This window comes from Capsella rubella, unplaced genomic scaffold (assembly GCF_000375325.1).
Source record: "Capsella rubella cultivar Monte Gargano unplaced genomic scaffold, Caprub1_0 scaffold_7, whole genome shotgun sequence".
Lineage (NCBI taxonomy): Eukaryota > Viridiplantae > Streptophyta > Magnoliopsida > Brassicales > Brassicaceae > Capsella > Capsella rubella.
Window position 1 is genome coordinate 16740879 of NW_006238917.1, and position 25650 is coordinate 16766528.

Sequence of the window (25650 nt, forward strand, 5' to 3'; positions counted from 1 at the left end):
CAGATTTTTTCCGATTCGCGTTTGGGTTAGTTCGGTTTTAGATTTTTGGATAGAGTAGTTTAGGATCCAATAAAATAAATCTAAAATTTTGAATCCCGATTTGGATCTAATTTTTCGGCGGTCTTTTTGTCCAGGGACAACTCGAGGAGCCTCAATAACATGTAGATCTCAATTCCTTGAATCAGGCAGAGGACAATAACATATAGTAATACAAGTTTTATATATAGTACATTTGACTAGACACAGGTTACAAGCATATTGAGTTCAAATATCAATGATCTTCTATAATGAGATTATATTGGAAACAAAGAAGACATATGAGCTTCAAATCTGTTACAGGAATCTCCTATGATCTTCTTCTCTCCGGTGCAAAGACATTGGCATGACATTTTGTCAAATAAGCAAAATTCAGACATGGAGGTAAAGGAGGTACACACATGCCTTTCCTTAAGAGCTCTCCAAGGTCAAGTCTTTGCAATGTCAACACAACTTTAGTTGCATTCCAAACAAACATGAGAAGACCTTTAGATGTCACAAAAAGGGTACCCGGTTTGTAACCAGGATACCGGAAACCATAACCCTTTGCAGTACCTTCTCCTGCGTAAGAATTCTCAAAATCTTCTCCATTTGTATCGAAAGGAAAAGGCTCAAATGAAGGCGAATCGATCTTTATAACAAACATTGCAGATCCATTAGGATGCATCCCGTAGTGAGTGCCTTCAAGTATTTTCGTCCCTATAAGGAGCCTATCAGTACCATCTTGAGACTCTTCATAAGAAAGCATCAGTAAAAAAAGAGCCTTTCCGGGTTTATCTTCTGAACATTGTCCTGAAGGCCAGCCAAAAGTTCCTCCCCACAAGCCGGCATACTCTTCGTTAGGGATGGGATTCTTAATTGGTAGCTTATAAAGGGCAAAACGGGTTTCGTCCATGTTTGGCCAACCTTGGTAAGAAGACAGCTTAATTTCGGAAGCTTTGAGACTAAGACATATGGAATCACCAGACCTAAGAAATCTTTGCAGATTCCAAGGTCTAGTCTCACTTCTTGAAGAAGACGTGTTCTTCGAAGAACTAGACCTCCCGAGAATTTGCTTTACGCCACTTCTGAAATACCCACTAAAGCTCTTCCTTCGTGCCTTCTGTATTTGATTCCCAAAGTCCATGTTGCGGATATCGACATCAAAACCAAGATGCTTCCACGATTTGTCTATGTCTACCTGATTTGGAATATTTGTACACTCATCCTCCAGGTTCATGAGATCCCAATCGCCACCAAACTTGTGCATTTTAAGAAGCATGGTTCTGCGTTCCAACAACACCACTCCATCATCTTTCGACGTAGGAAATAACCTTTCACTTGATAAATCAGGTACAGGTATACCAACAGTGCTTGTCACTAAATGAAGTAAATTCCTTCTATGACTAAAGGGTAGATTGCGAAATGGAAATGGAACTTCTGTCTCTCCTAACAACACGGTCTCAATATGACTGCACAATTTTTCCTCTTTCCTCGGCTCAACCTCAAGTAGAAGCACATTACAACTCTTCTCGATGCCCATAACGAAACCAGGGTGCAGGCAGCAACAGAGTTTTTCATCTCTTCCATGGAGGAAAAACTTGGCAGAGCCATCAAAACCACAGATTATCTCAAACACAGGTGACCACATAACACAGGCCTCATCAATCCCCAAAGGACCAACCTCTTGTGGAATAATCCGGCACCCAACAACAGATAAAAAACCAGGCATCACATAAACAACATTCCCAAGTTCAGGGTTTTGGTGAACCCAAATCCCAACAAGAGGCTTCACAACATCAACAAGAAACCTACACAGCGCCTTGTAAGAAGAGATCTCGACTCTCCATTGCAAAATTTCAGATAAAGGAAGAACCTTTACGACTTCACATTGCACAAGCCAGATACTTTCTGAATCCACAACCTCACAGAGACTTTTGCAGCATAAACTTAGATTGCAAACGTCTCTTGGAGAAACAAAACGTGCGATGACAGCAATTACATCTTCTGGAAGAGACAGAAGCAAGCAAGCACCATATGGTTCCGACCCTAAATCGCCGTTCCTCATCTATCATCACAAATCAAGTTTGGCTACAAGATCAGCTAAACCCAAACACTTTCAAGATACTCAGAAATCGATGTAAAAGGACTTACTCTTACCTGATTCATACTTCGAAGATTAAAAAAAAAAACGCAGCTTTGGGATTAACCAAAAGTATCAGAGCTCTTGGGTTTGTATCAGATCGCTTCTACGTAAAAAGAAGAAAGAATCAAACTTTTCAATTACCCATAAAGGCAGAGTTTAATGGGAATCAAATTGTAGAAGAAAAACGAAGAAATCGCTACCTACGAAGATGATGCGAGAGAAACATTAAGCCTCTTTCGTTTGAAGTTTAAGTTGACTACACTGTTCAAGTCTTCTTTAGTCATTTCTTTTCTTTTCACAAAATATTATAAAAGTTGAAGGACCAGTTTGAAAGGAATAGAATATAATAATTGCAAAACACACCACAACGAGACGGGCTCAATAGACAACATCGGGCCTTTAAATAAATACAGATAGGCCCATTTTAAAAATCTGAGCCCATGAAGTTTTTACTCCTCCGAAGTTGATTTTACTTCACAAAATATGCAGTTGCAGTTTATATTTTTTTTCTTGTTTTTTTCTTTTAATTATTTTATTACAGTTTTGTCTTTTGTTATAATTACAGCGTACGTTACAATTCACAAATATCTATATAAAAAAAAAAAAAAACGTACGTTACGAACTTTTATCTACTTTTGGAATTTGTATAATTACTATGTTAAAACGTTACATTTGAGTTGAGGAAACGAGACTCATGTGTGTTTTGAGTCAAACGCATGAAATTGGTAGAAACCAAAGCTTAACTAATGAACATGCATGCATGACATATGTAAGAAAAACGTTATTACATTTTCAGTCAATGGAGTTTTGCTCTAATTAATCAACAGTTCCAATGTTTAGAGTTAACGTAACGGATTAAGTCACAAGTTTTTTCATACTCTTAAACCATTTTGAAACTGTCATATACACATACAAACGTAGAAGACAACATGTGTCCAAAGACTCTCTCGTAACGCCAATTTCATAACAGTGAAACAAACTACTGTAAATGTGGTTCTTGTCTTGTTGTTCCTGGTCGGGTTTGGGTTAACGAGTCGGGTTGTTGCTAGAGCTGGACCATCTCTTAAGTAGTGTTTGAGTGAGTCTGTTACTTGTGAATGAAGCAACATCATTTCTTTTTAGAGAAAGCATTTCATATCCAGTTTATACAAGCAATAGAGAGACGTTGAATCTAAAATATACATTAGATTCATATAAATTTTGTATTAGATCTTATGTCATATTGTGCTTTTTCTACATTAAAGATCTGGTTAATGTTAATTTATTCCTTAGTTTAATTGTGATCTGTGAATGTGAACTTCAAGTTTTTTCTTTCCTTAGATGAAAAAACAAATAGAGAATATCTACAAATTAACTTCATCTTTTTGTTTTTGATTACTTAAAAAAAAAGCATTGAAGCAAGATTCATCGAATAAAATCGATAATTTTTAGCAAATACAGTTACAATGGAAGCAAGAATCATCTAAAACCACTGATGATAGATGGCACCTTCTTCATATCCTCATGGTCACCATAGATTTATCTTTGAAGATCTTATTCATTTGCCCTCAGATCTTGGTCCAGTACTAGTTGATGCAGCAGGAAACAAATGGCCAACACGAGATACTGATACCTCTACATGGATTGAGGATTGTCATTAGGCACACCGTTTTGGTCTTGGTTGTCCAGTATTAGATTGTATGCAACTGTAGCCTAAACAATGTCAAAATCAAACATTAGTAACCATTTTTTTTGATACTATATTAGAGTAAACACTAGCTCATACCTCATTTTGGACCTTATTAGCAAAAGATGTAAGAACTTGGTCTCTATCAAATCCCATGTCAACCACTTTCTGAACTATCTCCTCCTCAATCTGCAAAATACATATTATTACAAAAATCTCATAGAAAATATGTTATTTTACTTACATAATACTGAAAATTTAGTTCTAACCTTAGCTTGTTCATCAGTAGCATCTACTAAAGGAAGAAAACAGCTAGGAGAAAGATTAACAATGAACCACGGATGCCGTCGAATCTCAGGAATCGTAATCCTCCTAAATGGATCAACCGTAAGCATCCTCGATATCAAATCTCTAGCAAGAGATGGTAAATGAAATGGGATACGATATTCTCCTCTCTAAACACAAATAAAAACATATGATTATATATCTGACTACAAAGATTATTTCAAAAACACACAGAATTGTCAGATTAATACCATGATCGTATTGTACAAACTCGGAAGATGTTCATCGATGAATGGAAGATAGCCGCTTAAGAGAGCATAGAGTATCACTCCACAACTCCATACATCTACTCCAGGTCCAGAATATGGGTTCCCACTAATGACCTGTATAACAATTTTGGTATATATGATTTATTGAAACTTAATAGAATACACAAGAAGTTAATGAACAAGAATGATAATAGATATACCTCTGGAGCCGCGTAGTTAGGGCTTCCACAGCTAGTTTTAAGAGTGTCACCATCTTCCATGACATTGCTTAGACCAAAATCAAGAATCTTGATTTTGGATTCTGATTCCATAAGCACATTCTCTAGCTTGATATCGCGGTGGATGACTCTATTGCGGTGACAGTACTCCACACCAGATATGAGCTGATGTATTAACAAAAATGTTGAATTAGAAACAAGGATATGATGATGTTATAGAAACTGTTTTAAAGGAAAAAAATGTATTTGTGAAACCTGTTGGAAGAGATGTCGAGCTTTGTCTTGTGGTACTTTACCGTTCTCTATAATGTAGTCAAAGAGCTCACCTGATTTGATGTATTCCATGACAACATAAATCTTCTTTGGAGTCTCTATGACTTCATAGTGTCTTATGATGTTTGGATGCGTCAGAGATTGGACAATTCTATTCTCCCTTTGTACTACAAAACACATAAAACAAAGTTAGTTAATTACATTCCTAATAATAATAATAATAATAATAATAATAATAATCAATTATAATATACATTTTCCTCTCCAAAAACTTAGTCCAAACAATACAAAATGATTTTTCTTTTTTCGGAAAAACTAGTCATAACAACAAAAGAGTAATTTATGATCGATATTAATAAATATTATTTCCACAATATCTCTCTCAAATTTACCACACACGACAACAAAACGACAAACGACTATCTTTTTGTCGTACTAGAAAAAGGTATTTATGACGACGATGATGGGTATTAAAAAGGAACATTTCCGCTCGAGAACCAAGACATTTAAACATAAATCTTTTGTGTCGGATTTTCAAGATTCAACATATGAAAAATATATCTTAGCAACAATCTATCCAAGAAAATATATATATATATATATATCAAGAGCATAAAATCAGTCAATATCAGAAGTCACAGTCTTAGAGACATACCTTTGAAGTCCATTTCCGTGTCCTTCATCTTAAGGCGATTGAAGATTTTGATAGCGACGTTGAGCCCCGTCGCGATATGCTCAGCCAATTTCACCTTCGCAAAGGATCCACGGCCGACTGTTTTAACAATCCTGTAATTTGGTAAATCCAATGCCTTCTTACTGGTAGATGATGATGTCTTCGATGATCCCTTCATTATTTCACTGTTTTTGGAAAATCTGCAAAATAGAAAATGTCACATGTTAAGTCACATATCATGGTCATAATGAACAAGCTAGCTAGAGTAACACCAATAATGAAAGCTAACTAGAAAAACTAACAAAATCCTGAATTTCCCAAATCAGAATCATAAATAAGTGAATTAGTGTTCCTTCTTTATATTTAATTAGTGTGTGTTTAAAGAAGAGAAAATTGAGATTTTCATTGATTAAACTGAGAACACTTACACGAAAACTTTTGTGTTTCTAGAGAGAAAAATATGAATATGAGATAAGATAAAATTAGCTTAGGCCATGGGCACATATATATTAACTTGGCTGAGTCACAGTGTTTAATCTCGTTTTGTTTTCTTCTAGCTTTGCTGAGTCACACTGTTGACTGAAAAATAAAACCTCACACTTTTTTCATGTAATCATAATTAATCAGTAAATTAATTTTCACACCCCAAGCCAAAAATGTTTTTTGCCGTTTCACCTTAAAAGAATAAATTACTTAAATATAATAATACAATATATGGCTGATATATAACCTATTTATTGTACACCTTTTAATACAAAATTATTTTTCTATAAAAACAAAATTGCAATTAATGTTAGTGGGTCATTTCCTTTGACTATACAATTTGCATTTCAATCTTTCTATGTATAATGTAACAGTACATTATACATACATATATATGTATATATATTATAACTCTTGAGGATATGAACAAATTTGAGAAATTTATTTATCTTTATTGTCCTTCTAGATATTTAAAAAGTAAATTTTAGTTCGATTATATTACTTAGCTAAATTATTATGATTTTTATTTGAGAAAATAAATTAATTTTCTTACTTTCATGAATGAATTAAAATATTTACAACCTATTTTATACAGAAAATAAACTGCACATTACGTCAGAGAAATATAATATTACATAAACTTTTGAATACATTTTTTTGAACTTATTACGAAAACTAACTTAACATTAAATAATTAAATATACACGAGTTGTTTCACATAATCTGTCGTTTTAAATTAAAGTAATTTTGTTTCAGAATGTACGAATACTAGTGGGAGTAGTACAATGTTGTTTTGTCGGCAATCAAGCATATGTAAATAAACTGTATGCTGTTTTGTCGGTTTATCAATATCTTTATCAGTTTATTTAGATCTGCTTGATTGCCAACAAAACAACATCGCACTACTCCCACTATTATTCCGTACAAACAATAAATTTTTGTACAAAACAGCCTCGTACACATAAGTTTATTTATAATAATTTATAAACCCTGATAAAATATTCCTAGTTAAATTACATATAAATTTTAGCAAAATAATAAATATTTAACCTAGTTTTCCAAACCCTTTCCATTTACTCTTTCCTTCTTCTGGCACCTCGGATGACACTTGACCTCTACTAACACCATATTGTCATTTCAAAATTATAACAAAAATACAATCGTTAATTTCATCCATATTATCATTTACCAAAAACACGTTATGTCAGTTTGTCACTTTTGCACATGAGAAATAAAATTATTATCAAAGATCTAAAAATTGATCAAGTACTTGTTTTGGTTCTTTCCAAAAATAGGATATCGAGATCCAGATTCAGAAGTCTGGATATATGGATTTTTATTTAATTAAAGTACACATACATTATGTGTTTTTTTAATAATGAAAGTTGTTGTAAATTTGATTTCAAACTTTATTGGTTAGAGAGGAGGTTATTTTGAAATTGTACTAGAGGTTAGCGAAGTAGCGATTATAGATTTTCAATTAAACTTTAGGGAATCCTCCCTCAAGTCCTGATTTATTGGGAACTTGCTAAGGTACCCATGCTATTACTTTTTCACTTACAATTTTGTTCTAGTGTACTTGAACAGATTTAAAATTAACTCTAAACTAATATAACTTTTTAAAAAAGAATTATGACTCCATGTTATATGTGGATGGATACATAGACATGCAAATTAGGACCAAAGCCTGCAGGCTGGCCTGCTCCGCTCTTGAAAAACATTTGGTTCGGGCTTACATATATCCAGAAAACAGTGTCTTTCATACCAAACTCGTTTAGACTAAAGAGTTTACTTTATTCGGCTTAGTCCGGTTGGGCTCGGACCGGCCTGAAAAGCCCTTAAGCAAATATGTTTTTTAAATTTTTTGTTAACATTTAATTTAATTAGTAGATTTGATTAAAAATTTATTAAAAATAAATTTGAAAACTCTAATCTTAGTTTTCATAACTTAATGACCTTACTTAGTATATTTAAAATCTTTATCTCTGATATTTTGTATGATGTATATATGTAAAAGTTCAACAAAAGTTTTTTAAAAAATATATGTAGATCTCGATTTTGAAATCATTGATGAAAATTAAAATCTTGACTCTATTATTTACTTTAAAGTATTTTAATTTAATTTTTATTGGGCTAAAGTGTAAACAATTTAATAGATTTTAGTTTAAAAAAAAAATACATAAGTTGGTTTTAATGAATATTGATTACTTAAATTCTGATTGATTGTGTAGCTTTAAAAATTGTTTTTAAGATATGTTATAAAATTTTTTTTGTAAAAAAAGCCCAAAAAAGTCCACAAAACCTTATAACCCTTGTTAAGGTTGGGCCAGACTTTGAAATATAGATTCATATTTTTTCTAGGTGAGACTTAAACATACGCGGGCTTTGCGAGTTTTGTGACGGGCCAGCCCGGTTGAGATGCATGTGATATTTGACACATTAGTATTTTCAAAATCTATCTATAAAACACAATGTTTTTTTCTTTTGTAATGAATACTTATAAAAAAACCTGAGAGGCATTAAGGAGATTTGTTTTGAAGGGGATAGTGAAGTTTTGAATAAAATTCTAAACCATCAATACCATGATATTGCTATTGATCGAGTGCAACATGATATTTATTTGTGGGCTTCTTTATTTCGTAATGTTCATTTTGTATTCACTAGAAGATCTTGTAATCGTGATGTACACTTGTTGGCAAAATATGGTTGTTCTTCCTTTATTTTTTACTCTGATTCCTTTAATCCGCATGAATGGCTAACTCAACAATTGTATTCTGATTACATTCATTTATATAAATTATATTTTGACGGAAAAAACTGTTTTGTAATTTTCACCATATATATATATCGAGAATCAATTTACAATTTCTCAATTGCTCATATTGTACATAGTAAATCACAGTTTTTTCTTATGAATAATTTTTATATTCATACAAAAAAAAACTACAATTGATAGAAATTAAATGCATATTCCAAATATTAATGTGAATACAAATAAACTCTTTCTTTTTTACGTTTACTATTTAAGATAACTTAACCCAAAAATCCATAAACCATACAGAATATAACTGAATTCTACACATTAGAGAAATAATCGTCTAAAAATATCACTAATGGTATGAGCTCTAGAGAACACCTAACTCTCTGAGAAAAGCTACACATAGATCAAAGAAGATAAACTGAGGCCCATCAACTCTTTGGATGTCTAGCAAAAACTTGCTTTCGCCTACTTTGTAAAGCTACAACAACAACAAAAATAATACATATTAGTTTGCATTTAAGAAATTTTTCATCACATAACTTTTTTTCTTTTCTTGGTGTATAGTTTACTATAACTTTTGTCCTCTATGAGCTATTAATTATAGTATATCATCTTAAATTGGATAAATATGTATCATATATATACCTGAAGTTCAAATTTGATGATGGATGGTAAAGTCATGGTACATTCATCAATTTGATTATTATCGTTAGCAAAGCTTCGAACCCATCTACATTTTATATTGTAGAGTCCGATCTTTTTCCAGCACACTTTTAGAGTTCGAAGAGCCTTAAAAACCTCACTCATGATCTCACGAGGATCTCCTCGAGACTGTTAAAATATCGAAAAACATCAAGTTTAATCTATATTGATAACATGTTTTAACAAACGAAACCGGAAGAAATGAAAAATAATGAACAACTATGGACTAACCTGAATGCCAAGGGTCCATGTTTTGTCATCTTTGATCTGTGATCTTAGTCTAGTCGAAACCGGACTCGAATGGCCAACATGTGAATCAATATCTTGAACTGGAATTATAGAAGTATACATAGCATGATCATCCTATATATGAAACATTAGCAAGATAATTAGTTATGAGATGTGTATTTTGTAATTTTTTCTTCTTAAAATTCATACTGTAGAGAAAGAGAAGAAGTACCAATTTCTCTTTAAACTTGGATTGGAATGATTCACTAGGAACAATTTTTCGGTTTCGGCTGTCCAGTAATAAGTAATATGTAACTGTAACCTAATGGTAACAATAAATACAAAACTGTAACGTAAGAAACATTTTATACACACTAGTCATTATAAGAAACACACAAGTCATACCTCATTTTGGATTCTATTGACAAGAGATTCAACAACTTGGTTTCTATCGAAGCCTATGTCGACCACTTTCTGAACTATCTCCTCCTCAATCTAGAAATAACAATTAATACAAAGTTTAATTAATAACAAAATTCATACTTTTGCTGTAATATATATTTATAGTGAAAATATCACAACCTTGTTAGCTTGTTCTGTTGTATCTAATGGAGGGATAGCAAGATAAGAAGGAAGATTATTATTGAACCATGGATGTTGACGAATCTCAGGAATGCTAATTCTCTTTGTTGGATCAACCATAAGCATTCTCGGTATCAAATCTCTAGCAAAATATGATAAATGATCTGGAAGAGTATACATCCCTTTCTAATTAACACATAAAACATATAAAACATTAGTAAAAACATAACATTTTGACTACAAAACATTAGTATAACATAGATGATTTGATTTTATTATAAGATCATCTTCTATTATAGTACCTTAATTTTATCGAAAAGGATAGGAATATTTTCGTCGTCGAAAGGAAGAGTACCGCATAAGAGAGCATACAATATCACTCCACAACTCCATATATCTACTTCTGGTCCGGAATATGGTTTTCCTGTAATAACCTGTATATACATAAGAATTTTGGGATGTGATTAATTGAAACTTAGTATACAATACCTAATTTAACGAAATAAGAATGAAAAAAACAAATTAATATACCTCTGGAGCAGCATAGTTAGGGCTTCCACAACTAGTCTTTAGAAAGTGACCATCTTCCATAACATTGCTTAGTCCAAAGTCAGCTATCTTGATGTTGTATTTCGTATCCAAAAGCACATTCTCTGGCTTAAGATCTCTGTGAGCAATCCTATTGTGATGACAGTACTCCACACCATATATGATCTGCATATATAATATAGTTTTAATTAAAAATTTACCTCAATGAAAGAATATATAAGAAATTGAATGTGAGACATGTAATATCAAACCTGTTGAAAAAGATGACGAGCTTCATCTTCTTGTATTCTACCTTTCTCAACAATGTAGTCAAATAGCTCACCTGATTTTATGTATTCCATAACAACATAGATGTTCTCAGGCGTCTCTATGACTTCATATTGTCTTATGATGTTCGGATGCATCAACAATCTGAGAATTTTAATCTCCCTTTGCACTACAAGGGACAAAAAAATTAAGAATTGATTAAAGATCAAAATTAAATATGAAAAAGATTATAATACAATCCATACAAAATAAAACTATTTATATTTGTAAAAGCATCAATTGTTGATCTCCATACTTATAAAAAAGAAAATTGAAAAAAAATAAAGACATGTACCTTTGGTCTCAATACCCATGTTCTTAATCTTAGAACGATTAAGAATTTTGATAGCAACTTTGAGTCCAGTTGCTACATGTAGTGCCAATTTCACCTTCGCAAAGGATCCATGTCCAATAGTTTTACCAATCCTATAAGTTGGTAGAACTGATACGCTTTTACTGATAGTTTTTTCCGATGGTCCGTCCATTTCACTCTAGATGAAAAATCTGAAATATATACAAAAACCATAATCAAAACTCTATAGTTAAAATATATGAATTAAGTTAATGATAACATCTCAGTAAATTGGACGGATCATCGGAAAAAAACTACCAATAAAATGACCAATCGATACTGAATCTAGCTAGAAATCAAAATCATATTCAGGAAAATGGAGGAAGAAACTTGCTCACTACATTAATATAGGTATCCTAGTTGAAGGAAGAAATTTGTGAACCATGTTTTGTTCAAAAGCAAACAAAAAGAAAACTTGAAATTGAAAAGAAAATTTTGTGGAAAACTCAAAGGCTGAAGAGAACTCTTGAGATAGTTGCATAGCATCTGGTTTGATATATATAGAGAGAGTTTGAAACGTATGAAACAGATATGAACACACACAAACAAGAAAAAGGTGCACCTCTAGACAAAAGAGCAAAATTACAAGAACAGAGTAATTGTATCCTTGGTGCATGAGCACATAGACTTTTGTTTTTATATGCTTTGCTGATGTAAATCTGAGTCACTTTGTTGACCAGACAAAAATGGTGTCACATTTTTTTTCATGAATCATATATACAGTCACGCCAAAAGGTCAATTTCTGTTTTACTTTAATAGGATAAAAATCACCTAATATAGAATTTTAAAATATATTAATTAAATAATGATGTTTTTATATGTTATTAGAATCTATTTATTCAATATTTCTTTTGACACAAAAATTTATTTCTTTAAAAGATAAATTGCAATTAATGCATGCTTTGACTAACTATACAATGTATATTTTACTTTTCTTAATATATGATAAATACATATGTATTTAGAAAATTTCTTCCGGAGAAATAATATAGTAAAATGGGAAGGAGCAAGTGGACTAGTGGTTCTCACCTCTGTTTGCCTTCTCACCAGATCCGGGTTCGAGTCTGGTCTCTCTCAAAGAGAGATTTATAATTTGTAATGATGTCAAAAAAAAAACATAGTAAAATTGATGTATGTAAAATTTTAATGTTACTTTCTTGGTATTATATCTAAATAAAATAATCTATAAATTGAAGTAGATTTACTAGCTAATAATTTTAGATATTATTTTGTGATGAGAAATATTTCTTTTTAGTTATGAAAAAATAACACATTTTCTTCATTTCCTTAGATATTTGATTTTTTTTAAAGGAAGTTTATCATTCTATTATGAAAATGTTCTTAACAAAGTACTATATGTTAACATATATTATTATAACAAAGTACTATATGTCTTAAAATTCAAAAATTTAAAGAAGAAATCATTGAGAAAATTTTCTAAGAATTTTTTTTCTTTTCCTTTCAACTTTTATGAGAAAATTTGAGTCTTATTTTCTTCACTGTTTTTTTAGATTGTAATGTATGAAAATTTGAGTATCTCTATCGACGAAAATTCTGGATACATAATATTTTAAGTTTCACTTTCCTAATTAATTTTGTGACTTCCATGTAACCATTTTGGGATTAATTAAGGTTTGGTTTATTGGCTTATTGCACAAACCATTTTAAGTTATGTCTTCTCTCTTTTTTTTTAAGTGGAATCAATTTCAACATATCTAGAGTGTCTGATGATATTATCTCTCATCCAAATATAAGAGGGCTAAGTAATGTTGGAATCCAAAACTCTTTATGTGAGTATCATTAGGATGAGAGTTGTGAAATTGATTTTCTTGTTTATACAGAAGAAGATAGTTGAAGAATGTTTTGGTTTTAATTCTTGCAGATATTTCTCAAAACAGTTGTGTGGTTTGATTTCTTGAGTATTTTATCTGACTCTGATGATGATTTTATTAGCATACATGAAGGTAAATATCCATTTACATATGATGATTTATAATTATTAATTATTGAGCATGTAATAAACTCAATTTTTCGTAAGCCATAAATTATCCGATTTAACATTAGCATTACAAAAAAACAATGGGAATGCGAAAATAATTAAATCTTTTACTCTTCCCTACTTCTCTATTTACTAATTTTACTATTTTGAGAGTTATCTTAAAAAAAAAAAAACAACTTAAATAAGGGGAAAAATGTCATGTTTTTTTGTTCTTAGATTCCTCTAAAAATGAAAAACTTTTTCTTATATTTTTTCCTCTATTACATCATAAAAACGAAGAGGTCACAAAAATCATTTTTTTGGATATTAATCGGATTTAATTTACTTATTTTCCGTAATGTTTTTTTTTCCTCTTTTGTCTAAAAACGATGAAAAAGTGGACTTTGTTGTCTTCTTAATAGTTTGACTTTCCGGTTTATCTGTCATCTTGTTCTGCAAATAATCAAAAAAAAAAAAAAAACCAAAGATGGTTTAGTGATTTAGGACTTATCTGGTTATTTCCGGTTCAATTATTATACTCTGATTTATTAGTATTTTTACCCCTTTGGAAGTGGGATTTTCTGACAGCATGCCGTATATTACTTTCATTCCTTTGCAAAATCTCATCAATCTTCCCTGATTTAAATATCAATGGTCCTGATATGCTTTGTTTCCCAAATTGTAGATGTTCCTGCAACACAAACCATCACAAATTCACTAACATTGTTAAATATATGCATACACCAATTTGCAAAATTGTGTATATATATAGCGTCAAAAACAAATCGAAATCTGTATATTTGATGAACCCAAGTCTGCTCGCAAATAGGTCAACATTTGCGAAGCACACTTGGGTTTAGGTTTTTCGGCCCTGCTCGGGATGGACCTAACCGAGCCATTTTGAGACCTCTAACTCAAGATATTAGTAGAGATTTTAATAAGAACAAGAGCACTTACTAATTTTTTCTTTGGAGAATCATCCTCTCTTTGGCTGAAATCCAAACTAGAACCATCAAGTGATCCATGTCGTTCCTTAATGCGGCTAAGCTTACTCTCACTAGGAACCTCCTCGATAACATCATCATAATTGTCTCCTTGGACCTCCCAAACTGAGTCATTATCTGGTTTTATATTCAAAAATGTGTTCTTGGCAAATGCAACACTTGTTCCACTCAATTGGCTTCTTGAGCTAGGTTGATAGTAGGTAAGAGTGGAGATATTATCAGGATCTTTCCGTCTTTTCACAGCCCACGCAAAACCGCTGGCTGGTCCCGTGGTCATTGGGAGCTCAGAGACTTTGTAGTAATTTCCTTGTGTTGTTGTCGTGGCTCGAGATTCTTCATTTGGCATGTTCTTAACCTCAACCGTGTCCTGCACGTTAATATCTTACTTGAGCCTCAAGAAATAAAGCTGTAAGGGGATTTTGAGAGAGAGAGAGAGAGAAAGAGGGACCTGTCTTATTGGTAACTTAGCGTAATTCTTTGGATCGTATTCTGTTCTATGTGGTCTTTTTTGTTTCCTGCCTACTCCAGAATCTCGCAACTTGAGGTTTGCTCTTTTCCTGCAAAACAATATGAGTTAGCAATTTTGAGACATACACAAAGTTCTTTTAAACTCAAGTTCTCATGTATGCAAAAGCTCAATGAAGAGGAACGAATCGGAAAATGCAAGAAAGGTTCTGACCTGCGCATATCGTCGCGATATTTAGCATCCATTTCTTTGTTTGGTGGATATTTAGGCAATGAAGAAGGATCGCACGCGTAAGGCCTCGTCAAGAAATACTAAGACAAGATTGAGACAAAAATCAGAAAAGAAAACATTTGGAGGAGCAAGAAAAAGGGAAATGGGAAGTTGAAAAAATCTTGCTTCACCTCGGAGTTAAGTGCAGATGAAGCCGTGCCACGCTTGTCCGGTTCCATTGAGAGTAAAGTTTCTAATAGGAAAACACCACTCGTTGATAACTCTTTGCATCGTTCTCTAAGAGTGGCCTCATAAGTATGTTGAGGTTTGAAGGATGTTGCATGAGGAAGCTTAGTTTTTTTCCAAAACCTATCTGGTGGAGATCCACAAAGCTTATAGATCTTATGCAATTGTTCAATCTGCATATACAAAATTATACATTACTAAGATTTGAAACTTGGATAAATAATTATATGCCACATCCCTAAGAAAATTAGCTTTTACCTCGGTTCTGCCTTTTAGGATTGGTTTCCCCATTAGAACCTCAGCAAAAACACATCCCACACTCCACAAATCTATTGATACTCCATAACTAGTAGATCCCATAAGAAGCTCGGGAGCTCGATACCACAAAGTCACTACACGGCTCGTCAATTGATTTTTGTTGGTAGGTGTCATCACATTTGCTAGACCAAAGTCTCCAAGCTTTAGAACTCCTTTGTTATTTACCAAAATGTTTGATGCTTTAATGTCTCTATGGATTACTCCACGCATATGACAATGCTCTAGTCCCCAAAGTAGTTGCTTCATGTAACATTTAATCTTTGTATACACATACAAAAATTATCAAAATTAGAAAGAATCTAAAAAAACTTTATTACAAATTTGCAATACGCAAAATCTCCGGTTATGTTGTACCTGTGACTCGGTGAATATGATGTCGGGATTCGAGGATAAGCCGGCAAGATCATGTTCCATATACTCAAAAACAAGGTAAATGCTGCTAGATGCTCGAGACGTGACTATGCCCTCAAGTTTCATAATGTTTGGATGGTTAAGTTTCCGCAAAATCAGAATCTCTCTAGCCATGAACCTAATGCTCTCTGGTTGAAGATTATCAAACTTTACCTTCTTCAAAGCCACCATTTTCCCCGTTGCTACTTCCCGTGCTCGAAACACGCTACTATATGTTCCTTGTCCAATCTAACACCGTATCAAAACAAAATCTATCAAACAACAAGAAGAAGAAAAAAGTCATTTGGGTAACTTGCTTGACAAGAAACCATTGACCTACCTTCTCCAACTTCTGGAACGCCTCAGCCTTTAAAGGAACCCAACCATTTACAGCCTCAGACGCAACGGAACAAAGCCAAGCAGGCCAACCAGCAGCAGCTTGCTCAGCTTCTAAATTCCTATGAGACAATCCAAGGCTAACACCAATCCTCAAATCAGAACCACCCAATCTTCTTGATCTTCTTGAACGCTTGCTATTATGACTCGTTTCCAACGAATGATCAATAAGAACTCGACTCGTAGAGATCAATTCTGGTTCAGGAACCGGTGAAGGACTCTCGTCCGTTAGACATGAGACATTCTTGGAGCTGATGCAACCCATTGCAAAAGGAAAAGAACTTGTTTCCGGATATGGAAACGGGTCTAATATGGGGATATTAAACCCCACATTAGGCCAAAAAGATGAAATGGGATTGCAGCAGACACACACAAAGACACAAGGAAGACGATGATGATGATGGAAAGAAAAAAAAGAGGGAAAGAAAGAACAAGAAAATCACATGACAAAATTATTAAAAGTAAAAAGGAAAACAATTTTTTTTTTTTTTTGTTGAATCTTCTTGTGAAAGAGAGGTAAGGGGAAGCTGCAAAACACAACCGCATAAACAGCAAGAGAGAGAGAGAACTATGAGACTAAAATTGGGTAATAATCTTTTTTGTAAAAGAGAGAAAGCAAAAGACATATTTAGCTTTTGTTCACCTGTCTGATAGAGAAAAAGAGAGAAGGACCTAACCGACAAGGTTAATAAGCTAAGAAACAAATTAAGGTGGATTAGTTAGTTAATCTATCCTTAAGTTTGTTCAGATGTCTTAACAACATCAGTGTTCTCTTACATTAGACCTAATAATATCTATCTTCTATGTACAAAACAACAACAAGAGAGTTATCAAGAAAAGTGTAGTTACCAGAAGGGTGGGGTTTCTATATACTAAAGGTTCTTAAAGATGTACAATGATAATTGTTTGGTCAGGTGCATTGCTTTAAAGTGTCTTCTTCAGTCAAAAAAGAAATCTTAAATTTTTATACAAATTTAGCAGCAGAAAAGGAAAAATAAAGTATATATACATATATTCATTTGCTTTGTTTTAAGCTTTTAGCCTTTTACTTTTACACATATGGAGATTTCACATACTAATAATATTTGCTAGTTTGTATCACTAATCAAAATCAAACGAACATACATGATCTAAATTGTTTAGGTCGGCCCAAACTCATTTGCTGCCTAAAGTAAAATGAATTTTAGCTCATATCAAAAAAACATATTGAAAAAAATAACATATAGTAGTACTAGGAATCAAACTTGTCACCTAAATTAAAAAAATTAAGGAACTAACCACTACACTACAACAACATTTAGTTATACTCATTTGCTGCCTAAACCGTTTCCTTCTTCGGCTTTAGCCACATAACAACTCTGAAGAGAACATTAGCTGTAATATTGTGTCTTTGGCATTTTATACGAGAGAAGTACGCCTACTTAAAATTAAACTTTATAAGATAGGTCAAAAGAAAATAAGCTAAACGAAATTATCACCATTTTTTTGTTTTTTAAAGAAATTATCACCTTAATAAAGAAATATCTAATAACAAATTATTCAAAACTCATTCATTATTTGAATGCTCCTGGATCAACCATTTGTTGAGCCCTTAGCTATCTAGAAAACCGAGTCAACAGTAGTTGTTGAGCTACCAACACAACTTATACAATCAAACTACAAACAACTAGGCTACCATACTCTTGCATTACATTAAGTCATTAACACAAACACTTACCAAATATACACTTGTTTCTCCAAATTATATACATACTAGCATCTAAAAGTATTTTATATCAACTTTGGTGATATATTTTTCCGGTTTGCACAACTAGCATTAAAAAAGTCTCAAACAAAAACTGAAGCATAGGTTCTCAACAACCTTTTTCCAAAGGAAATGTACGATAAAACCTCTATAAATTAATAATCTCTATGAACTAATAAATTTATCCGGACTTAAGTTGGCCAGTGTAATTTTAAATAAATTTTGATAAATAATAAGATGATATTTGTTTTGAATTTTTTATAAATGTATGGTCTCAATAATACTACAAATTAATATTTATTTAAAATTATCAATAAATATATTTATATACATGTATATAATTTAGTGAAGTATGATTATTTCGTTGTTATTTATTCTTAAAATTATATTAATTTTGTTAAAATTCCAATTATAATAGATTTCATATATCAAATTTTAATAGTTTTTAACTCAATACATGATGAATATTTTTTTTTTCTTGTAATTAATTTTAAAAATATGAGTTCTAATGATTAAATCTTATTTGATGTATATACTTTAAATAAAAATTACCAAATTAGGAAAAAAAATTCTATTAATTAAGAATTATTAATTTAAAGAGATCTCTATAAATTAGATTTTGACAGTCCCAACATTATAAATTAATAGAAGTTTGAATGTAATTTATTTGATTTACCATTTGATGGAAGAAACACAACAATAGAAGGATTAGGGAACAGAGACACTTGCAGCATCTATCTAGTACTAAGTACTAACTAGTTAAGAGAGAGCTTGCTTAAACAAGTTTGTCAATTGTCAGTTTCATATTGTTTCCACTTTCCCTGCGTGTCGTTTCATTGTCTAGTTCTCAATTTGAGACAATGTGTAGTTCTAGTAATATAAGCAGAAACGACATGAAGTTAGGTTCTTCCGGAAAATTATTAGAATGGGCTTTATTTTCATGGGCTAACAGTTTATATGATTCGGCCTTTGTGCAAAGGATCCTATATATGCTTTTTTTTCCTACAACTGGAGAGATAGATTAACACATACGGATATTTCGTCATTCTCTGAATTAAGGACTTCAATCACGACGACATATCCCTTTTTTGTCGATAGTATAAAGACTAATATAATGGTTACCAATATAGTTTTATCAAAACTTAAAATGAAAAAAAAATCGTTTCATCTTCTCCACATCTCCTTTTATGATACAGGAAAGGAGATAAGAAGAGTGGCACGTGAGAAGGAAACAAGGTGCTAGACACGTGGGAGAACTTTATTGGCCTGAAAGAAAAGAATACTTAGATCGAGCAGAGGCGTATAAAGGAGAGAAAAATATCAGCTGTGAACATAGAACCAGAAAAGTATCAATTTGTGTAATCTTCTTCGTCTTCGATTCTCTCTGTAAAATCTTAGGGTATGGCATTTCATTGTTGCCAGAGCTGATTCTACTTCTAAGCTCTATCACATAAGACTTGGACTCTCGTTTCATGAACGACAATTTAATTTATCGATTCAATTGTTCTTTTTAAACAAACTAAAATTTATATTAATCGTCGTTTAATCTCCATCGAAAGAGAAGGTGTTCAAAACCAAAGACAACAATGCCAAAATGGCTAGAAGTACTGTTGCTATTAGAGCAAAACACAGTAAGCACAAAACATGGATAGGAGCAAACACTACATTTAATCCACTAAAATCTATGAAGGAGAGTCCTTGAATCTCCACGCCAATAGTGATAAAAAAGTGAAATGAAGCTTTGGAAACTATAGGACACAAAAAAAGTGATCCTATAGCTGGGACTGAAATTGTAACAAATGCAAATTTAACAATCTGAAGTTCGGCTGTAGACGCAAAGGTAACAACGCACCGAATGTGTGAGCCTTTTGATAGAATGAGCATCGAAGTGTTTGAAACATTCGACAACAAACTCCTTGCAACAACACCACTCGAACCAAAGCGGACAAGTTGAGAGAGATATTACTTGCGTGAGAAAGAGAATTCGAAACCCTTAGCTTGAAATAATAATCAAATCAAATCAAATCAAAGAGCAACGCCGCGTTCGCGCCCGCAGATCATACATACATACATACATACGAGGGGGGGAGGATAGATAGGGTTGAGAATAGGCCTACAGTTTGTATGAATCGGCCTTATATCCAATCCATCTTTTGAGAGTAGCCAACAACATCCAATCACTTTTATTTTGTTGTTATGACAAAACCAAAGAAATAATATCATAAAAAAGCAACTCGTGTTCCAAAAACGACAGTACTGGTACAACCAAGTAATTACTTCGTGCAACAAAACAATGTTGAAGTTATTCCATTCATCTGGAATATATCATAGTAGCTCTATACTAAGAGCAACAATATTGGGGTATCTTAGATGTTGGTCTAAGTGTCTTATTTTTTTAACAGCGCCTACGGTGTATTGTTTTCTAGCGGAAGTCCTGTTTTCTTGATAGATATAGTCCAGAGAAGATCTGAATCCGATTCGACTGTGATCTTCTCTTCTTTAACCAAGTTTGATGTGCTTATCAACCCACCAAATCTCATCTCAGTGTTGCCTTTTAAGACGATTATAACAAACAGGTATAAACAATAGTTGTTAGATTCGACCTGGTGATGCTGATGAAGATTATGATGATGCAAAATCATTACTTACTGAGATCCCATTTAAGCCCTGAGGTTGTGGTTTTGGCAGAAGGAGTTCCAATAGGGATGAGTCCACAGTGAGGACCTTCAAGTGAAGACTGAATGTGTAATTCATGTAGATGGTTCTTTGGAAGGAGTTGGATGAGGCAGTCATCAGATAAAAGGACTATCCTTGTGTCTGGATATCGATACAAGACGTTGAGATTACCAGCTTCATGATCAAATCTTCCCCCGAGTGCTCCAGTGGCAAGAATCTGGAACTGGCAGAGGAAATAAAGAAAAAGGTGCAAAACATTCAAGAGAAGACAAAGAAAAAGCAGAGAGCTTTATTGAAAGATGAACTTACTCTAGAACTCTCTAGATTGGAAGCAGAGTCACGGATATACAAAATGCACTTATCAAGATCTGTGGTATCCTGATCATGAGATTCATCTATGACCTGGGTACCCTGAAAAGGCACAAACAAAAGTAGAAGAAATCAAAAGCATAGCAAAGCAAAGTAAGATCAAACAAAGACACAAAACAAACACTGTGATGGATTTGGGATAAAGATTCTCGAAAGGCAAGGAATATAAGTAAAATCGGACGATGAGCTTACCAAGCTCACATAAAAGTCGAGGACATCACGGCGAATAGAATCCATATCTCCCTTGATCACATCAGGCTTATACCTGAAATAGTTTTGTTCTATGTATAAACAGTCTAATCTAACAAATATTCAAAACATAAGAGAAGAAGTGAACAAGGAGAATCTAAGAAGACTCTTGTACAAAACAATCTCCAGCTTAAAATTGAGGCACTTTCAGGGGGGAGACTAAATTTGAATAGTGTCATCTGTATAGATATAAATGCAAAGAAATGAAGATGAGAATTAAATGGAGAACCTGTATCGGATGGAGGAAGCGTCTTCATGAGGGAAGAAGAGAGGTAACTCGTCGTAGATGCGATTAGCGCCACCATCAGCACAGAGACGAAGTGTTGCTGTTCTATACAGAAATCGAAACCAAAAAAAATTGTAAGAGAAAAAAAAAAGCAAAACCCCTAAATTCAAACAGAGTTGTAGAAAGAGAGTGAGAAGAAGGTACCATGTTCCCAGAGAAGAGGAGTGAATCGTGGCAGATTCTGGTTAAGAACAACGAGAGCGTATCTCGTTTCCTCAGCTGGATTGTAAGGAAGGAGAAAGCTTGAAGAGTGAACCATTACATCCATCGGAGCTAATTGTATCTGATATTTTATTATTTATTTCTATATAACCTATAGTTTGTTTTTTGGGCTGTTCTTTTTTATTGACGATATTCTCTATAGCTTCCCACATAAGGATCATCAACGTCACAAGTCGTCCTGGGCGTTCGGCGTGTGCGGGTTGTTCGGGTCGGTTTGTTCGGGTTACCTGAAATTCGGTTCTTCATAAATCCCACCGAATTGTACAGAAATTGAATTCGGTTCGGGTTGTTCGGTTATCGGTTTAATCGGGTCGGTTACTTGATTTTTTTTTAATTCCGAAAATAATTGAATTTTTGTTTATCTCGGTTTATTTAACCCGAATTAGACATATTCCTAAGTAAAACAAAGACCACAACCACAAAAAAAACAGTAAAAACCATTACAAAACCAAACATAAGCTGCAAGGGTATGTACTAGTAGCTTAAAGCAGTGTTTGTGAGTTTAAGCTACTAGTACAAAAAAGAAAAGACCAAAGAATTAAATAACCAAACCAAGCATGAAAACGTTAAAGAACATATCGATAATCTAGGACCAAAACCTTAACCTAACCTAACCTAACATATCCAAAATCGAAACCACACTGGCCATAAACAAAATACAAAAACCGAAAACCTTAATTTCAAAACAAAAATTAGAACATAATCCAATTTTGAGAATTTTAGGGTTTAAATTACAATTTCCAATATGATATTTTTGAGTTAGAAAGATATCTTATAGAGCAAACTCTCAAAGAATCAAACAAAGAACTAGCTATGAAGAAGATTAAAGAAGTGAAAAACAAAAGACATAACCTTAACGAGTTTCGTTGTAGAGGGTTGGGTCTCTGAAACTTTTTCGTAATCGACGAGAGATGACTAGATGTAGAAGATTGTAAACTGTAGTAGTTACAGAAACAGAGAATAAGAGATGAGGAGATTGATCGAAGAAGATCTAGAGTTTCTTTGTTTCTGACTTATGAGAATCGCACGAAGCGGAGGCAAAGAAGAACAAAACACAAAGTAGGGTTGCTAATGACTTAGGTTTAGCCGGTTTAGATTATATATGCCTACTAATTTTAATAACTCGATCGGTCCGATTACCGAACCGAACTAAACCGAAATCCGAACACCATAATCAATTTCACCGATCGGTCTGACTCTATTTCTTCGGTCTGCGCCGACAACCGTAAATGTCGGGTTCATCGGGTCGGTTTGTCCGGTTTCTGCCGAACGCCCAGGACGAAGAAGCATGAATGAATTACGTGATTTACGTCACATTATCCCAATCAAAATCAAATCAAATTATTATAACGCAGATTCGCTACAACAATGATTTATTTTAGATTTATTACTTAAAGATATGTTTTCACAGTGACGTGTAACAATGACGTGTCACGTCTTCGTTGTCGGTGAACACAAAGCTCCACAAGACTATTATTATCGCACGAAAATATCTGTCTCTCGAAAGGCACAAACTTTCACAGTCTCCGAATCCAATTCCGATAACGATGAACCCAACCCAACAACCCGACCCGGTTTACGACATCGTCATACTCGGAGCATCCGGATTTACCGGCAAATACGTCGTTAGAGAAGCTCTCAAGTTCCTCCAAACACCGTCTTCTCCGTTAAAGTCTCTAGCTTTAGCGGGTCGTAACTCGACCCGGTTAACCCAATCACTCGAATGGGCCGCCCGCCCGAACCCGCCTCCTTCCTCTGTCGCTATCCTCACTGCTGATACATCTGACCCGGATTCGCTTCGTCGTCTCTGTACTCAAACCAAACTCATCCTTAACTGTGTTGGACCTTTCCGTATCCATGGCGATCCCGTCGTCTCCGCTTGTGCTGATTCAGGGTATGATTTGTCTTTTACTCTGTTTTGTCAACTCTGTTTAGTTTACAGTGTGAAGTAGAAACTATAAAGTTTGATGCTTTTATGAAGAAACTATAAAGTTTGATGCTTTTATGAAGTTTTGTTTCAGTGGTAACTAAAGATCAAATCTTTAAGGTTTTGTGATCTTGAGTTCTTGAGAAACGATATAACTTCTTTATTAAGTTTTTATATCTGATTAGGTTTATGGAACTATTAAAAGTTGTAGCTTTAATGAAAAAGGTGTGATCTTGTTGTTTACTTATGTTTTGTTTGCTTTTGCTACATGGTATCTCATTATAGGTGTGATTATCTGGATATAAGTGGTGAACCTGAGTTCATGGAGAGAATGGAAGCTAACTACCATGAAAGAGCAGAAGAAACTGGCTCTTTAATCGTTTCTGCTTGTGGTTTCGATTCGGTACCTGCTGAATTGGGTCTTCTCTTTAACTCCAAACAATGGGATGCTCCATCGGTTCCTAACCAGATCGATGCGTATCTCAGCTTGGAGTCTGACAAAAAGATTGCTGGAAACTTTGGGACTTATGAGTCTGCAGTTTTAGGTGTAGCTAATGCCGAAAAGCTTAAAGAGCTGAGACGCTCAAGACCAAGAAAGCCAAGACCATCAGTAAGTACTACATATAACTTAAATGTGACATTGAATCAATTCTATTTTGAGATTGAGATAGAGTAATGCAAGTGTGAATGTTTCTTTAGCTAAGGTTGATTAAGTTTTTTATATACATTTGTCATTAGTAGGCTTTGGCTTATATTGCACTTTGGAATGTATTTGCAGATTCATGGTCCTCCTGCTAAAGGACCAACACTAGAAAACCAGAAGAAGATTGGTCTTTGGGCTTTAAAGTTACCTTCTGCTGATGCAGTAGTTGTTCGTAGAACTCTCACAACTCTAACAGAGAAACCACATGGACTTCCTGGGATTAACGAAAGTCCTGAGCAGATACAGAAGAGAGAAGCATTCTGGTCATCGATCAAGCCAGCTCATTTCGGTGTAAAGATAACATCCAAATCTCTCTTTGGGATATTCCGATATGTTACACTTGGAGTGTCCCTTGGTCTACTTTCCAAGTTCTCCTTTGGAAGATGGCTTCTTTTGAAATTCCCTTCGCTTTTTAGCCTTGGTTGGTTCCAGAAGAAGGGTCCAAGTGAAGAAGAGGTAGAAAGCGCTACGTTTAAAATGTGGTTCATAGGTCGTGGGTACAGCGACGTGAGTCTAGCTTCAGAAGGAAACACAAAGCGTGACTTGGAAATTATTACAAGAATTTCAGGACCTGAGATTGGGTATATAACCACCCCGATAACACTTGTTCAATGCGGTTTGATCATCTTGGGCCAACGCGAAAGCCTAGTTAAAGGAGGAGTCTACACACCTGGCATTGTGTTTGGATCAACCGATATCCAGAAGCGACTTGAAGAGAATGGCATATCCTTTGAGGTGATATCAAAGATCAAGACTCAAGGATAAAACGAGATCTCTTCTCCTGCTTTTCAATTCTGTTTTTAGTTGTTATGTTTCTCCATCTAATTAGCTCGAGTTCGAACTTCAAAGTCACAGTGAAGACAATTTGATGGTAAGTTGTATTCCAATAATAATAAAACCGTTTCCTTTACTTTTGCTATGGAGATATGTACTCAAAACAGAGTATCTTGTTCTTAA

At 33.7% G+C, this 25650-nt stretch overlaps 6 protein-coding genes across 10 annotated transcripts; 1 reads left to right on the forward strand and 5 right to left on the reverse strand.

Moving 5' to 3' along the window:
- Positions 1-155: 155 nt before the first annotated feature.
- LOC17877738 (F-box protein At5g39450) lies at positions 156-2414 on the reverse strand. 2 transcript variants are annotated; one of them, XM_006283341.2, is made up of 2 exons: positions 2176-2414; positions 156-2083 (listed from the first exon to the last, which is right to left on the reverse strand). In XM_006283341.2, the coding sequence occupies exons 1-2, from the start codon at positions 2182-2184 to the stop codon at positions 347-349; spliced, it is 1746 nt and encodes a 581-aa protein (XP_006283403.1). In that variant the 5' UTR covers positions 2185-2414; the 3' UTR covers positions 156-346. The 2 variants fall into 2 exon arrangements, with proteins under 2 accessions (XP_006283403.1, XP_023634420.1); XM_023778652.1 differs by having other exon boundaries at positions 2170-2414.
- A 1171-nt stretch (positions 2415-3585) lies between these two features.
- On the reverse strand, positions 3586-5778 carry LOC17879242 (SNF1-related protein kinase catalytic subunit alpha KIN11). Its single transcript, XM_006284883.2, has 7 exons — positions 5528-5778; positions 4855-5039; positions 4582-4764; positions 4364-4495; positions 4097-4282; positions 3927-4016; positions 3586-3853 (listed from the first exon to the last, which is right to left on the reverse strand). Exons 1-7 carry the CDS (start codon positions 5721-5723, stop codon positions 3776-3778), a joined length of 1050 nt encoding a protein of 349 aa, XP_006284945.1. The 5' UTR covers positions 5724-5778; the 3' UTR covers positions 3586-3775.
- A 3199-nt stretch (positions 5779-8977) lies between these two features.
- LOC17878503 (SNF1-related protein kinase catalytic subunit alpha KIN11) lies at positions 8978-11972 on the reverse strand. Of its 2 annotated transcripts, none has more exons than XM_006284957.2 (11): positions 11850-11972; positions 11452-11660; positions 11102-11286; positions 10833-11015; positions 10604-10735; positions 10302-10487; positions 10125-10214; positions 9952-10041; positions 9723-9854; positions 9435-9620; positions 8978-9267 (listed from the first exon to the last, which is right to left on the reverse strand). In XM_006284957.2, exons 2-11 carry the CDS (start codon positions 11639-11641, stop codon positions 9154-9156), a joined length of 1488 nt encoding a protein of 495 aa, XP_006285019.1. In that variant the 5' UTR covers positions 11642-11660; positions 11850-11972; the 3' UTR covers positions 8978-9153. The 2 variants fall into 2 exon arrangements, with proteins under 2 accessions (XP_006285019.1, XP_023634656.1); XM_023778888.1 differs by having other exon boundaries at positions 11847-11972.
- Positions 11973-13731: 1759 nt separating this feature from the next.
- On the reverse strand, positions 13732-17077 carry LOC17879640 (protein IMPAIRED IN BABA-INDUCED STERILITY 1). Its single transcript, XM_006283249.2, has 9 exons — positions 16462-17077; positions 16086-16370; positions 15672-15989; positions 15359-15586; positions 15171-15268; positions 14940-15048; positions 14445-14858; positions 14049-14178; positions 13732-13940 (listed from the first exon to the last, which is right to left on the reverse strand). Exons 1-9 carry the CDS (start codon positions 16780-16782, stop codon positions 13924-13926), a joined length of 1920 nt encoding a protein of 639 aa, XP_006283311.1. The 5' UTR covers positions 16783-17077; the 3' UTR covers positions 13732-13923.
- Positions 17078-20421: 3344 nt separating this feature from the next.
- LOC17877412 (thiamine pyrophosphokinase 1) lies at positions 20422-23119 on the reverse strand. 3 transcript variants are annotated; one of them, XM_023779754.1, is made up of 7 exons: positions 22916-23119; positions 21986-22290; positions 21785-21881; positions 21499-21571; positions 21247-21348; positions 20911-21160; positions 20422-20812 (listed from the first exon to the last, which is right to left on the reverse strand). In XM_023779754.1, exons 2-7 carry the CDS (start codon positions 22107-22109, stop codon positions 20667-20669), a joined length of 792 nt encoding a protein of 263 aa, XP_023635522.1. In that variant the 5' UTR covers positions 22110-22290; positions 22916-23119; the 3' UTR covers positions 20422-20666. The 3 variants fall into 3 exon arrangements, with proteins under 3 accessions (XP_023635522.1, XP_006285889.1, XP_023635523.1); XM_006285827.2 differs by having other exon boundaries at positions 21986-23119; XM_023779755.1 differs by lacking the exon at positions 22916-23119 and having other exon boundaries at positions 20430-20812; positions 21785-21886; positions 21986-22077.
- Positions 23120-23565: 446 nt separating this feature from the next.
- LOC17878133 (probable mitochondrial saccharopine dehydrogenase-like oxidoreductase At5g39410) lies at positions 23566-25603 on the forward strand. The gene is made up of 3 exons (XM_006283654.2): positions 23566-23957; positions 24276-24600; positions 24769-25603. The coding sequence occupies exons 1-3, from the start codon at positions 23611-23613 to the stop codon at positions 25456-25458; spliced, it is 1362 nt and encodes a 453-aa protein (XP_006283716.1). The 5' UTR covers positions 23566-23610; the 3' UTR covers positions 25459-25603.
- Positions 25604-25650: the final 47 nt, after the last annotated feature.